Raw genomic sequence first — 15,988 nt, forward strand, 5'->3', positions numbered from 1 at the left:
AGAAACTTGCAAAAAATGCAAGTTATCCAGCCCCACCCCTACTGAATCAGAAACTTTGGGGGTGAGGCCCAGCAACATGTGTTTTAACAAGCCCTCCAGGTGATTCTGATGCAGGCTAAAGATAGAGCACCACTGTCATATACTAAGGATTCAAATGTATCCAAGTGTGAACACCTATAGTCCAATTAACAAAAGAGAAAGCGAAGCTGACGGATAAAGCTATACAGCTGGCTCATGGGAGATGACCGTCAAACTTTCTCATTTAGTTGAGTTTAAACTAGATGAGTGGGATGCTGAACATGACTCCCTTTCTTCATGATGCCCTGGTAACAAATCTAAAAGGGAGAAAATGAGGCCTATTACACTATTAAAATCAACAGTAATCCTGAACCCTAGAAACTTGTTACACCTCAGTGTTGTGTCACATTTTATTGTATAGATCCAAAGTCAGAACGACTTTTAGAAAGTAGCGTGACTTCTGCAAATGGGGAGAATAACCTCTAAGAGGTTTTCCTACAGTTTGAAATGAGGGGGAAAAGCACTGATCGGCACAGCACAGGTAACTGGTAGAAAAGTCTAGAGAGGAGAAAGAATGTAGGCTTGTGTGTTGAGAACTACTGGACATTGCTGCCCAAGACAAAGTACAATTTTTGGAGTGTAGTATATCTCTGTAAAAGTCACACTAGAAGCATCTTGTCTTCCAGATAAGAATTATACCTTATGAACCTCTGCCAACTCATGGTCCATCCTTGCAGCCCTCTTTAGAAAACCATCTTTGGTGGTTGTGACTTTTGGTTTTGGAGATCTGATTCGGGGTTGTGTCACAAAATCTGGGAGACATGACTCAAGTTCGACTAATCCTGTAGGAAGGAAGTACATGTTTAGTATCCGGTGCTTAAATACATCATTTGAAAGCATGCTGTTAATTTTAGTAGTTGTTTGCCAAGTGGTTTAATTTAGAATTATTGATAAGGTGTACCTCATATAATTGAACTGTCCCTGAAATATAAAGGAAATTTCTATATAATTAACTTATATTCTTGATGACTTAGATTATAAAATAAGAAATGCATTCTAAAATGAAAACATTGCCCTACAAAAATGTAACATTCCACAATAATAGACAGAAAATTAATGATCATATGAAACATGGCACCACCATTCTAAAGTGGATGTACACCAGGTTATCATATTCAGCTCTGGAGATGGTCAGCCAGAGGTGCAAGTTCAATTGTGTGACCATCAACTCATGATCTTGGCCATGTGATACTCCAACCTCTCAACTGAAATTTAAATAATTTAAAAAAGTCTCTCTTGGACTTTATAACAGGTATAACCCTCTCCACTAATTTATCCCCTACTTATCCATCCCCTTGCCCACTAGTTTTCTGGCATTTCTTCATAAAGAGCCGATTTCATTATATATTTCTTGTTTGCTTCACAAACCTGGTATAAAATTTTTTCTATTTCATTTTTGCAAAACTTTTATTTTACTGACATTAAACATGTTTGAATGTTTAGTAGTTTACTGACTTTACTCCTTAACAAATTGTTGCATAGTGTATCCATTTATTTATTTGGGTCTTAGAAGTTTTTATTGGTTTCTATGAACTCATATTATTATTATTATTATTTTTTTTTTTTTTGCGGTACGCGGGCCTCTCACTGTTGCGGCCTCTCCCGTTGCGGAGCACAGGCTCCGGACGCTCAGGCTCAGCGGCCACGGCTCACGGGCCCAGCCGCTCCGCGGCATGTGGGATCTTCCCGGACCGGGGCACGAACCCGCGTCCCCTGCATCGGCAGGCGGACTCCCAACCACTGCGCCACCAGGGAAGCCTGAACTCATATTATTAATAATACTAAACATGTAATTGCTATTTCTTGCAAATATTTAAATTTTTGATTAGCTTTTAATCTAAACTGCTATATTTTATATATTTATATTTCTAAGATAATCCTCTTATACTAGACTTGTAATTATGTGAACTGCTTACCTTCATAGGTGTTGAGATAGTGGTTTTTTACTACAAAGTCCTCTGAGTTGTTGTCTGTGAAACGACCAAGGCGAGATAGAGGTCCATAGACCTGTGATGCATAATCAGAATAATCCTTGATGATATTTCTTCTCTCCAACTTCCCTTCTATATTCTTTCCCTTTCCCAAAAGTTTTCTGATTGCTAAAATAAAACATACCTCCATGACTATCTCCAAAATATTGTTCTGAATGGTCCAAATGCAGACTAGTAAACCATAGTTTTATTCACAGGAAGGCTACTGAACTGAATGAATTTCATTATGATCACTCACTGCAGCCAGAACACTTAAAACACAGATCTGACATCTGTGTGATCCAGATTGTCATGAGACAGGTGGCCATGACAGAAGCTGAATCAGCTAGTGTTCTCAACTGGTACTCATCAAAAATCTTTTATAACTGCATTCTAAGCTCCGGGCCAGAAAGAGGTATTCAATGAAAGTTTGTCAAATGAATGAAAGAAACACAAAGTAACTGAAAACTACATGTTTTCAGTAGAGACTGAGGGAATTATTCTCTCCTAAGAGAATAATTAAAAGGGAAGGAAGACTACAGGTTCTTCAAAAATTTCTGTCCATCTTGGCTAACACCAGAATAAATCAGAATATATCCAAGCTTATAGATTTCAGAATTGTTTGGCAGTCTCAGCTGTACACTGTAGGAGTTTACTCATCTAAGGAGTCAGGCTTACTACTTCCACCTGTTCCTTTTCTTTCAATCCCATCACAGACCCATCCCCTTTTGAAGGCTCTACATCATGCACTCTCAATGGTGTAAAACAATATGAGATTTTGAAGTCACAATTGAAAGAGGTGGTTGCACTTGCCACTGCTGCCTTTTGGATGTTATTTATATTTGATCCTCAGTGCTTCTGTGTGTGACTTGGGATTTCATAATTACATAAAAATAGTTTACATTTTAATAGTCATTTATAAAAATTAGTCAACCCATCATTGGTTATATCTAGTACTGAAAAGAAAAAACTGTTGACCATATCTAAATGCATACCTAGCACCTAGGTAAGTAAAAAGTCATTTTCTCACACACACACACACAAATTCAGGGTCATATAACAGTGAGAACAGATAACAGGGACCTGACTTATCTGGGGGTGGGGGTCCTTGAAGGTCTCCCCTGAGGAAGTGACATTTGAGTTGTGCCTTAGCCTGGGTTCCCCCACAGGCAGAACCTGAGACAAAGGCATGCGTACAGGTAGTTTATTTGGGAAGGTGATCCCAGAGGGCAAGAGAGAGGGACAGGAGGAGTAAAAAAAAAAAAAAAAAGAAAGTAAGTCAACCCATCACTAGTTATATCAACTACTGAAAAGAAAAAATGTTGACAGTATCTAAATGCATAGGTGCAGCTAGTTAAGTTAAAAGTTATTTTCTCACATCAAGAAAACGTTTAAAAGTTCACTAAAAATAACTTTTAAGGGATTAACTTAATTTTTTGTAATTGTTTTGCTAGGAAAAATATTTTGAATAATTTTTAATGTGATTACATTGCTATTATGTGTATAAACTGGTAATTTGCATATATGTGATGCATTACAATTTTTATAAGTAAATTCATTATATTAAAAGTCACTCAGCAAATATAGCAAATAAAGCTAAATGCTAATAAGTTAAATTTTCTTAATTAAAATTTTTTATTTAGTTATTCTTAATCCTCCACTGACTCCTCTTTTTATGTATAAAGTACAGATATATTTATAGTACATAAACAGATATACAGTATACCTGTGGTATTAAAATTTCATGGCAGGGGGATGAATTGGAAAAAAGATGTCTGAATGTCTTTTTTAGTGGAAACAATGAAAAAAAGGTTGAGAAACAGGGCTCTCTATCCAGGGCCTCAGCCCATGAATATGGGGAGCCCAACACCTACACACAAAAACACACACACGCCCCATAATGTCAATAACTTGACTACCTGTTAGAACATAATTACTTGATTTTCTTAGTGAGGAATTTTCCTCCACCCTTCTACTTTTGAGAAATAACTCATCTCCTGTTCCTTATCTATTAACTAACACTAGGACCAAAAAAGAATTATATCACAGTTAAATCAGGTTTGGTCAAAGACCCAAAGCAGAGCCAACTTTTCCATTCTCTTCACGGTTCATACTGCACCATCACCTGATACATGTGTGCGGTGAATCTGTGCCAACTTTGCCTCCTTCGCCTCCTGCAGTTTAGACCACTGGGCATTCAAGCACGCCATGTTTACTTCATTTTGATTCTCATCACGCTTCTTCAGCAGCTCTTTTAGAACTTCCAGGCGAATCTCCTGCAGTCTTCAAGTAAATCACAAAACATAAAGAAGTCTACAATCTCTCAAATAGGGTGCTCTACTACAGAGAAAAGGAACACTTGCCATAAACAGAAGCTTCTCTTTGGGCTGGTATCATATTCATGTATCTTAAAAAGACCACTTTGGCAAAAGTGTGACAAATGAATTGGGGGTTTGGGGTGGCAACTCAATAGTGAGTCTCTGTATAAGAGGAATATGTATGGGTGTAGTTCTGAAGGACAAAAAAGAGTTTGCTAGGTAGATGGGGTAAAAAAGGGTTCTCCAGGCAGATGGGCCTAAGTGAACAGCGAATGTTTGTGCATAGTTCCAGGTCGACTGGTATTGCTGGAGGGTTAAGTAATAGGAGGAGTGAGAGAAAATGAGGTTGTGGCATGCAGCCTTAAGGGGTGAATGTGAAAATGCCAGCAGGTGACACATATAGATAATTATTCTTCGCTTCCCTTCCCTTCACCTTCACCTTGTTCTCCCAGGACTACCTTGCTTATGTGTACATATGACTTCAAAATTTGTACTTCAGACCAGGTATTTCTGAACTAGAACTTCTATCTACTTGAATCTCCAGCTATATCCCCTGACAACCTCAAAAAAACCTCACTCATTCTATTCCCCCAGAAATCTACCCTTTCTCTTACCTTCTTCCCTCCTCTAATGATTCCTTCTCTAAAACACTTCTTACATCTGTTCCCTAGCGCATGTCTTTGTCACCCTTCTCCTGACTTGGACTCTGGTTGTTAGTCTAGTCTTTCCCCCTTCCAATCTTTGTTCCACACAGTGGTCAAGATTTTCCTTTCTAAAATGGAGATTTGAATATTTTGCTCTTACTTAAAAATTTACACAGTAATTTATTCAGTCATTCATTTGTCAAATATTTATGCCAGGCAGGGAATAAACAATGGTGAACAAGATAAAATACGTTGTCTCAAGAAGCACTGTTCTAGTGGAGTAGACATATAAACCAACATTTACAACACAGGGAGATACATACCAGGCCAAAAGAATGAAAAGACCCCTGTGGGAGAAGAAATGGCAGAGCGCCTCTTCTAGCACCATTCCCAGTTGATCAAAGGGAAGGAGGGGGATGGTGGGGAAGCCTTCCTTCAGGAGCCATTAACTCAGCACTTGAGGATAAACAAGGGTTGAGATTTGCCACATTGACAAGGGAGAAGTGCGGCCTCAGCAGAGAGAGCTGAATATTCTACTCAAAAGGACTAGAGACAGGGCTTCCCTGGTGGCGCAGTGGTTGAGAGTCCGCCTGCCAATGCAGGGGACACGGGTTCGTGCCCCGGTCTGGGAGGATCCCACATGCCGCGGAGCGGCTGGGCCTGTGGACCACGGCCGCTGAGCCTGCGCGTCCGGAGCGTGTGCTCCGCGACGGGAGAGGCCACAACAGTGAGAGGCCCGCGTACCGCAAAAAAAAAAAAAAGGACTAGAGACAGAGCAAACATGTCATACTGGTGGAGGTTCTCAAAGTGAATATACATGGGAGAGTAGGGAAACAGTGACAAGTAAATACAGGGAGGTAGGCGTTTTTAAAAATAAGCACACACCAACAGTCCCTTCTTTCTAGAGTTGGAAATCCTAGGTTCAATTCTCAACTTCATCACTTACCTCAGCCTCTTCAATCATAAAATGGACATAATAATAGTATCCATCCCCTAAGGTTGTTGTGAACGTTAAATGAGTGAATGCACACAGCATGCTAGAACAGTTCTCAAACTTGAGCATACATCAGATAACCTGGAGGACTTGCTATGACGCAAATTGCTGTGCCCCGCCCCCTGCTTCAGTAGGTCTGGGATGGAACCTGAGAATTTGCATTTCTAACAAGTTTCCAGGTAAGTGCTGATGCCACTCATCTGTGGACCACACTCTGAGCACTACTGGCTTAGAACTTAGCTCAAGCATGAAATAAGCACTCTGTAAGTGTTGAATGCTTTATGAATATCATCATTATCATCTCCATCACCATCATCAACAATATTATCATCTACCTGATAGCTTTTTACTCATCCTTCTACATACAGCTCAGAAGCTACCTCATCTCAGTAATTTTCCCAAATATCTACTAAATATCTGTTAGTTCTCAAACAGAACTAACTGTTCTCCTGCCTGGGTTCCCCTAGCTCTTTTTGTATAGAGCAGCACATCACCTGAAGATCCTGCCTGTGAGTTATTGGTTTTAAGGTCTTTCACTCCATCCCCACCCACCTGCCCCCCTTCCACCCCTCACCCCCTGTTCCAGTGGTCCATAAGGAGCTCTGTCAGGGTAAAGCAGTTTCCTGTTTCCAGTCCTGAGGAGGGACTCAAAATATATTTATTAAAATTAACCTCAGTTTAACCAAAGTACTCATGTTCTCAGGTGATATCTTCATTCTGGCCAGATACATTTTTAATATTCTTAATGTCCTTCTGACAAGAATATTCCTCTTCAAACTGCAGAAGTAAATTTAAATTTCTGCAGACAGGATTGAGTATGTGACACCTACTCTGCCCCAAACACTATTTTCTATTAAATTGCAAGCTTTTAACCAAACATCACAGTCTGCATTCAGGGTTAATCAGAAGGTGTTGCAAAAAGATAAACATATTTTGAATTCAGAACCACACTGAATCCCTAACTCTATTGGCCCCTAGCTTGCTTGCATGTAAGCACACTGTCAGGGGCTTGGTAGTACTTCTGTGAGCAATGAAGTACCTCAGCACAGCCTGAAACAAATGGCACCCTTAAACTTCCTTTCCTTTCCTTCTTGCTAGGGAGCTGTAATTTTTTGGTCCTCATCATTTCTACATATTCCAGAGACAACCACATTACTGAAAATACATCAGTTAAAATGACTGAAAATTCAACGAGAAATACCTTAGCATATTATTACTTATGTACTATGAGCTCATCTCTTCATTGAAAAGTTCCACTGTTTGTCTTTTAAACAGAAAAATGCCTCATTGGCTATAGCTAGAACCCAAGGTGTACCGACGGTGAATCCAGTACCAGGAGGAAAGAGATGGGGTCAGCCAAGAGGCTGTTTGATGGATAGGAAGAGGGCCAAGGTCTAGGGACCATGGCACTGGGAATGAACAGAAAAGGACAGTTTGAAAGACATTTTGCAGAAATCAGTGGGATTCTAGGTAAGACCCTAAAGAGAAAAGGGAAGAGAAGAATCAGAGATGCCTTGAGGAATTGTTTAAATTTGGGTTCCACACTGAACTACACACACAAAGAAGGCATTATACATTTTTATATTATTGGAGAGAAAATTATAGAGCTATTGCTCCTGAAGCCCAATTTCCTAACTCTACAGATTAAGGATTGCTTTTAAACCCATACATTTGGGTAAACTCTCTATATGTTAAAAGTATTAACATTAATCCCATCTGTGCAGAAGCAATTATCTGCGTGATTAAGAACCTACTTTTCGATCTCCTGCTCTCTGAAGGCCCACTCCTTCCTCTCCATGGCATTCATCATCCTCCTCCTCTTCTCAAACTGGGAGGTGTCACTCAGAGCGGGGAGAGTGGCTTCCCAAGCACGCTTCTCCCGGGCACGTTCTATCATCTCTACCTCAGCTTGTCCTGCCGGAAGGCCTCGACCTGGAAGATGAAGCAGAACACTTTAGAAACACACAGACAAACTCATGTACCTACCAGTATTTAATTTACTCCCTTTCAGTTCCTGTCCTCTTTAAATTCAAGGGTTATGACAGGATGAAATGATATCAGGATACATCTCCAGATGTGCCTCAGAGTTTATTATCTGCCCTGCACTGTCTCTTGTTAACAATTCAGCCAGAAGACATTTTAGTTACATGTAAGATGCTAGAAAGTATTTGAAGATATTAGGTGATTATGAAATAATCACACCTTGGAATGTCCTCTATTGGAAAAATCCATATTTTGAAATACAAAGAAATATCAAAATAGCTTGCAGAGAGGTCATAGTATGTGGTGAAACTCAGAATTTGCAAATGGCAATCTGACCCTTATGGTCTTATGTATTACACTATACTCCCTCTCTAATAAAAACAAACATGAACTATACAGACAAGCCCACAGCTAATATCACACTCAACAGTGAAAGGCTAAAAGCTTTTCCTCTAAGATCAGGAAAAAGAAAATGGCGCACTCTCTCACCACTCCTATTTACATAATACTGGAAGCCCTAGCCAGAGAAATCAAGCAAAAAAAAAAAAAAAAAAGAAAAAGAAAAAGGCATGCAAATCAGAAAGGAAGAAGTAAAATCATCTCCATTTGCAGATGACATGATCTTATGTAGAGAAAACTCTAAAGACTCTATCAAAAAACTGTTAGAACTAATAAATAAATAAAGTTGCAGGATACAAAATCAATACATGAAAATCAGTTGTATTTATACACACTAACAATATCTATAAAAGAAATAAAACGATTCCATTTACAATAGTATCAAAAACAATAAAATTCTTAGGAGTAAATTTAACCAAGGAGGTGAAAAATCTATATGGTGAAAACTATTAAAACATTGATGAAAAAAATTGAAGAAGACACAAGTAAAAAATATATATATATCCCATGTTCATGGATTGGAAGAACTAATATTTTTAAAATGCCCCTACTACGCAAAGCCATCCATAGATACATCCCTATCAAGATTCTAGTGGTGTTTTTCACAGAAATAGAAAAAACAATCCTAAAATTTATACGTAGCCATAAAAGACCCATATAGCCAAAGCAATGTTAAGAAAGAACAAAATTGGAAGAAACACACTTCCTGATTTCAAACTATATTACAAAGCTACAGTAATCAGAACAGTATAGTACTGGCATAAAAACAGACACACAGAGCAATGGAACAGAATAAAGAGCCAGAAGTAAACCCATGCATGCGTAGTCAACTAATATTTGACAAGGGAGTCAAAAATAGTCAATAGGGAAAAGACAGTCTCTTCAATAAGTGGTGCTAGGAAAACTGGGTATTCACATGCAGAAGAATGAAACTGGATCCTTATCTTACATTTTTCACAAAAATTAACTTGAAATGGATTAAAGACTTAAATGTAAAACGCTTAGAAGAAAAGATAAGGAAAAAGGTCCTTGATATTAGTCTTGGCAATGATATTTTAGATATGACACAAAAAGCACAAGCAACAAAAACAAAAATAAACAAATTGGACTACATCAAACCAAAAATCTTCTACACAGCAAAAGAAACAATCAACAAAATGAAAAAGAAACCTATGAAATGGGCAAAAACATTTGCAAACCATATATCTGATAAGGGGTTATATTCTAAATATATTAGGAACAGATATTACTCAAAACAAAAAACAATGTGATTTTAAAATGGGCAAAAGACCTGAATAGACACTTTCCCAAAAAAGATACAGAGATGGCTAACAGGTACATGAAAAGGTGTTCAACATCACTAATCATCAGGGAATTGCAAATCAAAACTACAGTGAGATATCACCTCATGCCTGTTAGAATGGCTATTATCAAATAGAAGAAAGAGGATGCTCTCCTCTTCCAAGATGGACTGCATTCTGCCTATGGAATGTGTATCTCTGCTTTCATTTTACTATGGTTTAATTCTTTCTTGTGAGAAGCCACGGACCCTCACTTGGTGGCCTGTCCCAGGAACTTAGCCAAGACCTGGGACATGACCACCCTCTTCAAGCCCCATTTTCTTGTAACCTCTTTACAAAGGATATTAATAAATCTACTTCTTACCCAAAAAAAGAAAAAAAAAGACAAGCAATAACAAATGCTGGCAAGGATGTGGAGAAAAGGAAACCCTTGTGCACTGTTGGGGGGAATGTAAATTGGTACAGTCATTATGGCAAATAGTTCCATAAGAATTCCATAGAGGTTCCTCAAAAAATTAAAAATAGAACGACCATATGACCTAGCAATTTCCCTTCTGGGTATATAGCTGAAGGAAATGAAATCACTACATCAAAGAGGTATCTGCACCCCATGTTCATTGCAGCATTATTTACAATAGTCAAGACATGGAAACAGCTGAAGTGTCTATGGGCAGATTAATGGATAAAGTGATATATATAAGGCGATATATATATATATATATATATATATATATATATATAGTGATATATATATATTCATTCACAAAAAAAGAAGAGAATCCTGCCATTTGTGATAACATGGATGAAACTTGAGGGCATTATGCTAAGCAAAATAAGTCAGTCAGAAACAGATGAATACTGTATAATCTCATTATATCTGGAATCTAAAAAACTGGATTCATAGAAACAGAGAGTACACTGGTGGTTGCCAGGGGCAAAGTGGTGGGAGAAATGGGTGAAAGTGATCAAAGGGTACAAACTTTCAGTTATAAGATGAATAAATTCTGGAGAGCTAATGTACAGCATGCTGACTACACTTAACAAAACTGTATTGTATACTTGAACGTTGCTAAGACTGAATCTTAAATGCTCTCACCACACACACACACACACACACACACACACACACACACACAGTAAATATGTGGGGTGATGGATGTGTTAACTACCCTTATTGTGGTAATCATTTTGCAATATATATGTGTACCAAATCATCATGTAGTACATCTTAAACTTACACAATGTTACATGTCAATTATGTCTAAATGAAGCTAGGAAAAAGAACTATACATAAAGAAAATATAGTATTATTTTTAATTTAACATTTACATATGTGATATTTTACTATAAATATTCTGTTACTTGCTTTTTTTATTCAGCTTTGTTTTGGGAATCTGGCCACGCCGATATATAGAGACGTAATTTCATTCTTCCATTGTAGGACTCTACCACAATTTAAGCTATCTGCTCAAATTGACATTTAGATTGGTTCTAATTTTTTTTTTTTTTTTTTTTTTTGTGGTACGCGGGCCTCTCACTGTTGCGCCCTCTCCCGCTGTGGAGCACAGGCTCCGGACGCGCAGGCTCAGCGGCCATGGCTCAAGGGCCCAGCCGCTCCGCAGCATGTGGGATCTTCCCGGACCAGGACATGAACCCATGTCCCCTGCATCGGCAGGCGGACTCTCAACCACTGCGCCACCAGGGAAGCCCTGGTTCTAATTTTTTGATTACACATAATAATGCTGCAACAAACATCTAATACTGGTCTCATTATGCCCATGTATGAATTTCTCTAGGAACCTTAGAAGGATCTAGAGCCTAGCAACTAATCACAAAATATAATCATTTAAAATATTTCTGAATATTGCCAAATTTGCCTCCACAAAGCATATTTTTTCTCAAGCTTCCTGAGATTCTCCTGACCCTCTTCCACAGTCCATGCTACCTAGTCTCAGCTGCTTTTCACAGTCCTTACAAGTATTTAGTGGTTCAAAGACTCATATATATGTGAGTTTCACTGAGAATAGAATTTGTTCTTGGGAGTTGTTCTTTTAGAGTTGTGCTTGTTGCTTTTATATAATTTCTGGGAAGAGAAAAGATGCTGATTTACATACATGGTTACACTGCGAGTAGAGATTTGGATTAGAATTGCTTGAAGATATAAAATACTTGTGAGAGAAATAATACCTATTCAAGCATGAGTCTTCCCATTTATAAACACGATGTTCCTTTTTTTTTTTGTCAAATCTTTGTGTATGTGCTTAAGGAACAATTTATATTTTTCTCCATAAATGCCTTGTGCATGTTTTATTAAGTGCTTTCCTGGGACTTTGTTATTTGTTGCTATTAAAAATATGATTTCCCAATAATATTTCTTTTTCTTTTTCTTTTTTTTTTTTTGCGGTACACGGGCCTCTCACTGTTGTGGCCTCTCCCGTTGCGGAGCACAGGCTTTGGATGCACAGGCTCAGCAGCCATGGCTCATGGGCCCAGCCGCTCCATGGCAGGTGGGATCCTCCTGGACCGGGGCACGAACCCATGTCCCCTGCATCGGCAGGCGGACTCTCAACCACTGCACCACCAGGGAAGCCCTCAATAATATTTCTAATTACATACAAAAATTACTGATATTTGTATGTTGGTTTCATAATAGGATACCTTATTAAACTGAGGTTCTTAGTTCTGATAACTTATTTCATTTGATTTTTCTATATGAGTACATTGTCTGCAAATATAGTTTTGCTTTTTCATTCTAATCCTCATACCTAATTCTTCTTCTCTTATCTTACTACACTGACTCAATTATTTCTCTATCAGGATGCTATTACTGTCATATTGGGCAAACAATTAATTGTTGGATGAAACTGCCCCATGCAGGGCAGGATGTTTAGTATCCATGCCAGCCTACCTCCCCCAAACCCAACCCATTTGTCTCATCATTATTACATACAAAAATGCCACCCAGGTTTCCAAATGTCCCTAGGGGTGGTGGGTCATAGCCTAGTTTAATAAGCTCTGGGCTAGGATCTTCTCTGCATTGCTAAATAATAGTGGTGATGAAGGAATCACTGTCTTTTTCTTTATTTTAAGGGTAAAGCTTCTCAAGTCTCACCTTCAGTATATGTTTATCGAAGATAACCTTTATTAAGTTACCAAAATTCCCTTCTGATCTCAGCTTACTTAGAGTTTATAACATGAATGTATGTTGAATGTTATCAAACAGTACTTTTCCTGCACCTATAAAAGCATTTTTCTGACATTTTCTGTTAAAATGGTAAAATGTATTGGTTAGTTTTCTGATATTGTACTAAACTTGAATTTGTACAATTAACCCATTTGGTTATGATAAGTCATCTTTTTAAAATACTACAAGAGGGCTTCCCTGGTGGCAAAGTGGTTAAGAATCCACCTGCCAATGCAGGGGACACAGGTTCGAGCCCTGGTCCGGGAATATCTCACATGCCGTGGAGCAACTAAGCCTGTGTGCCACAACTACTGAGCCTGCACTCTAGAGCCTGCAAGCCACAACTACTGAGCCCACGTGCCACAACTACTGAAGCCTGTGCACCTAGAGCCCGTGCTCCACCACAAGAGAAGCCACGACAATGAGAAGCCTGCACACGGCAACAAACTGTAGCCCCCGCTCACTGCAACTAGAGAAAGCCCGCGCACAGCAACGAAGACCCAACACAGCCATAAATAAATAAATAAATAAATAAAAAAGCGTACAATTCAATGGTGTTTATAAATAAATAAATAAATAAAATACTACAAGATTTGATTGCTGAACCTAGGGTTTCTGCTCCAGCAACTTGGGAGATGACCCTGCTCCAATAGGGCAGTGATGGCCACTGAGCAGAGAGGAAGGCCTGCCTCACACCTGGCTATGGCCCTACCCCCTCCATCTCCAACCCTACCTCCTACCAAGTTGATAGCTGGCAGCACACCCTGAGTAAACAAATGGCTTCTGTTCACGTCAAATCTAGCTCTCCCACCAAAAGCACTGGGCACATGCAGACTATATAGGGACACTTGTACCTAAGCCCACCCATTAAAGATTGCTGTAGGCAACTGTTTCACCTAAATTCACAGAGACAGAGAAAGTTAAGCAAAATGAAAAGACACAGGAATGCATCTCAGTTGAAAGAGCAAGAAAAAAACCCTGGTAAAAATAATGAAACAGAAATAATTTATAAGATAAAAAATTCAAAGCATTAGTAATAAGAATGCAAGCTGAATTAGGGAAAGAATAGATAAGCAGAGTGAGAATTTTAACAAGGAACTAGAAAATATAAAAAAGAACCAGTCAGAACTGAAGAATACAATAACTGACATCAAAAACACCCTAGAAAGGGTACTTCCCTGGTAGCTCAGTTGTTAAGAATCTGCCTGCCAATGCAGGGGACATGGGTTCGAGCCCTGATCTGGGAAGATCCCACATGCCGTGGAGCAACTAAGCCTGTGCGCCACAACTACTGAGCCTGCGCTCTAGAGCCCACAAGCCACAACTACTGAACCCACGTGCCACAACTACTGAAGCCTGTGTGCCTAGAGCCTGTGCTCCGCAACGAGAAGCCACTGCAATGAGAAGACTGTGCACCACAACTAAGAGTAGCCCCCACTCACAACTAGAGAAAGCCCGCATGCAGCAACAAAGACCCAACACAGCCAAAAATAAATAAAAATAAATTAATTAATTAATTTAAAAGATGATGAATAAAAGCTTGTCTTAAAAAAAAACACACACACTAGAAGGAATGAATAGCAACTAAGTGATAAAGAAGAATGCATACGTGATCTGGAAGATGGAAATGGAAATCACCCAATCAATGCAGTAAAAAGAAAAACAAACTTTAAAAAATGAGAATAGTTTAAGAGATCTCTGGGATAACATCAAGTGTACCAACATTCCCATTATAGGGGTTTCAGAAGGAGAAGAGAGAGAAAGGTTGTGAAATGTATTTGAAGAAATTATGACTGAAAACTTCTGGAACCTGAAGAAGGAAGCAAATATCCAAGTACAGGAAGCAAAGAAAGTTCCAAACAAGATGAACCAAAACAGACCCACATCAAGATAAATCATAATGAAATTGGTAAAAATTAAAGAGAGAATTCTGAAGGCAGCAAGAAAAAAAACAGAGTCATTTACAAAGGAATACCCATAAGGCTATCAGCCAACGTCTCTGCAGAGACTCTGCAGGCCAGAGAGAGTGACATGATATATTCAAAGTGCTAAAAGAGAAAAATCTGCAACCTAGGATATTCTATCCAGCAGGATTATCATTTAGAATTGAAGGGGAGATAAAGAACTTCTCAGACAAGCAAAAAACTAATAGAGCTCATCAATACTAAACCTACCCTAAAAGAAATGTTAAAGGGTCTTCTGTAAGTGGAAAGAAAAGGCTATAATAAAAGGTAAGAATCTATGTGGAGGAGGGGAGTAAAAAGGTAGATATTTTGAATGGGTGTGAACTTAAATTACTACCACATAAAACAAGTAGATGTAGTTATAGGTCATAATATAGGAATTCCACGGTAACCACAAATCAAAAACCTACAACAGATACACAAAAATGGAGAGGAAAGGAACATAAGCATACTAGTAAAGAAAATCATCAAACCACAAAGGAAGAAAAAGAAACTAAAAGAAGAAGAAAAGAACAGGAAAGACCTACAAAAACAACCAGAAAACAAGTAACAAAATGGCAATAAGTACATAACTATCAACAATTAATTTAAGAAAAAAAAATGTCATGAAGAACCTAGGGGTAAGACAGGAATAAAGACACAGACCTACTAGAGAATGGACTTGAGGATATGAGGAGGGGGAAGGGTAAGCTGTGACAAAGCGAGAGAGAGGCATGGACATATATACACTACCAAACTTCCTGCCATGCGGGAAGCAGCCGCATAGCACAGGGAGATCAGCTCGGTGCTTTGTGACCACCTGGAGGGGTGGGATAGGGAGGGTGGGAGGGAGGGAGATGCAAGAGGGAAGAGATATGGGAACATATGTATATGTATAACTGATTCACTTTGTTATAAAGCAGAAACTAACACACCATTGTAAAGCAATTATACTCCAATAAAGATGTAAAAAAAAAAATGTCAATGAACTAAATGCTCCAATCAAAAGACACAGGGTGGCTGAATGGATAAAAATGCAAGACCCATCTCTAGGCTGCTTACAAAAGATGCACTTCAGAACTAAAGACACACAGAGACAAAGTGAGAGGATGGAAAAAGATATTTCATGAAACAGAAATGACAAGAAAACGAGGGTAGCAATACTCATATCAGA

The 15,988-nt window shown here is 38.7% G+C and overlaps 1 protein-coding gene across 1 annotated transcript in view; it reads right to left on the minus strand.

The window, feature by feature from the left end:
* CFAP91 (cilia and flagella associated protein 91) overlaps nt 1-15,988 on the minus strand; it is a 137,642-nt gene that overhangs the window by 81,292 nt on the left and 40,362 nt on the right. Inside the window, exons 7-10 of the mRNA XM_065875857.1 lie at nt 7,759-7,936; nt 4,174-4,331; nt 1,995-2,177; nt 718-860 (exon numbers count right to left, since the gene is read on the minus strand). Of these exons, the coding sequence (XP_065731929.1) occupies nt 718-860; nt 1,995-2,177; nt 4,174-4,331; nt 7,759-7,936 (662 nt within the window). The remainder of the gene's footprint in view (nt 1-717; nt 861-1,994; nt 2,178-4,173; nt 4,332-7,758; nt 7,937-15,988) is intronic.

The sequence above is a fragment of the Phocoena phocoena genome, chromosome 4 (genome assembly GCF_963924675.1).
Source record: "Phocoena phocoena chromosome 4, mPhoPho1.1, whole genome shotgun sequence".
Taxonomy (NCBI): domain Eukaryota; kingdom Metazoa; phylum Chordata; class Mammalia; order Artiodactyla; family Phocoenidae; genus Phocoena; species Phocoena phocoena.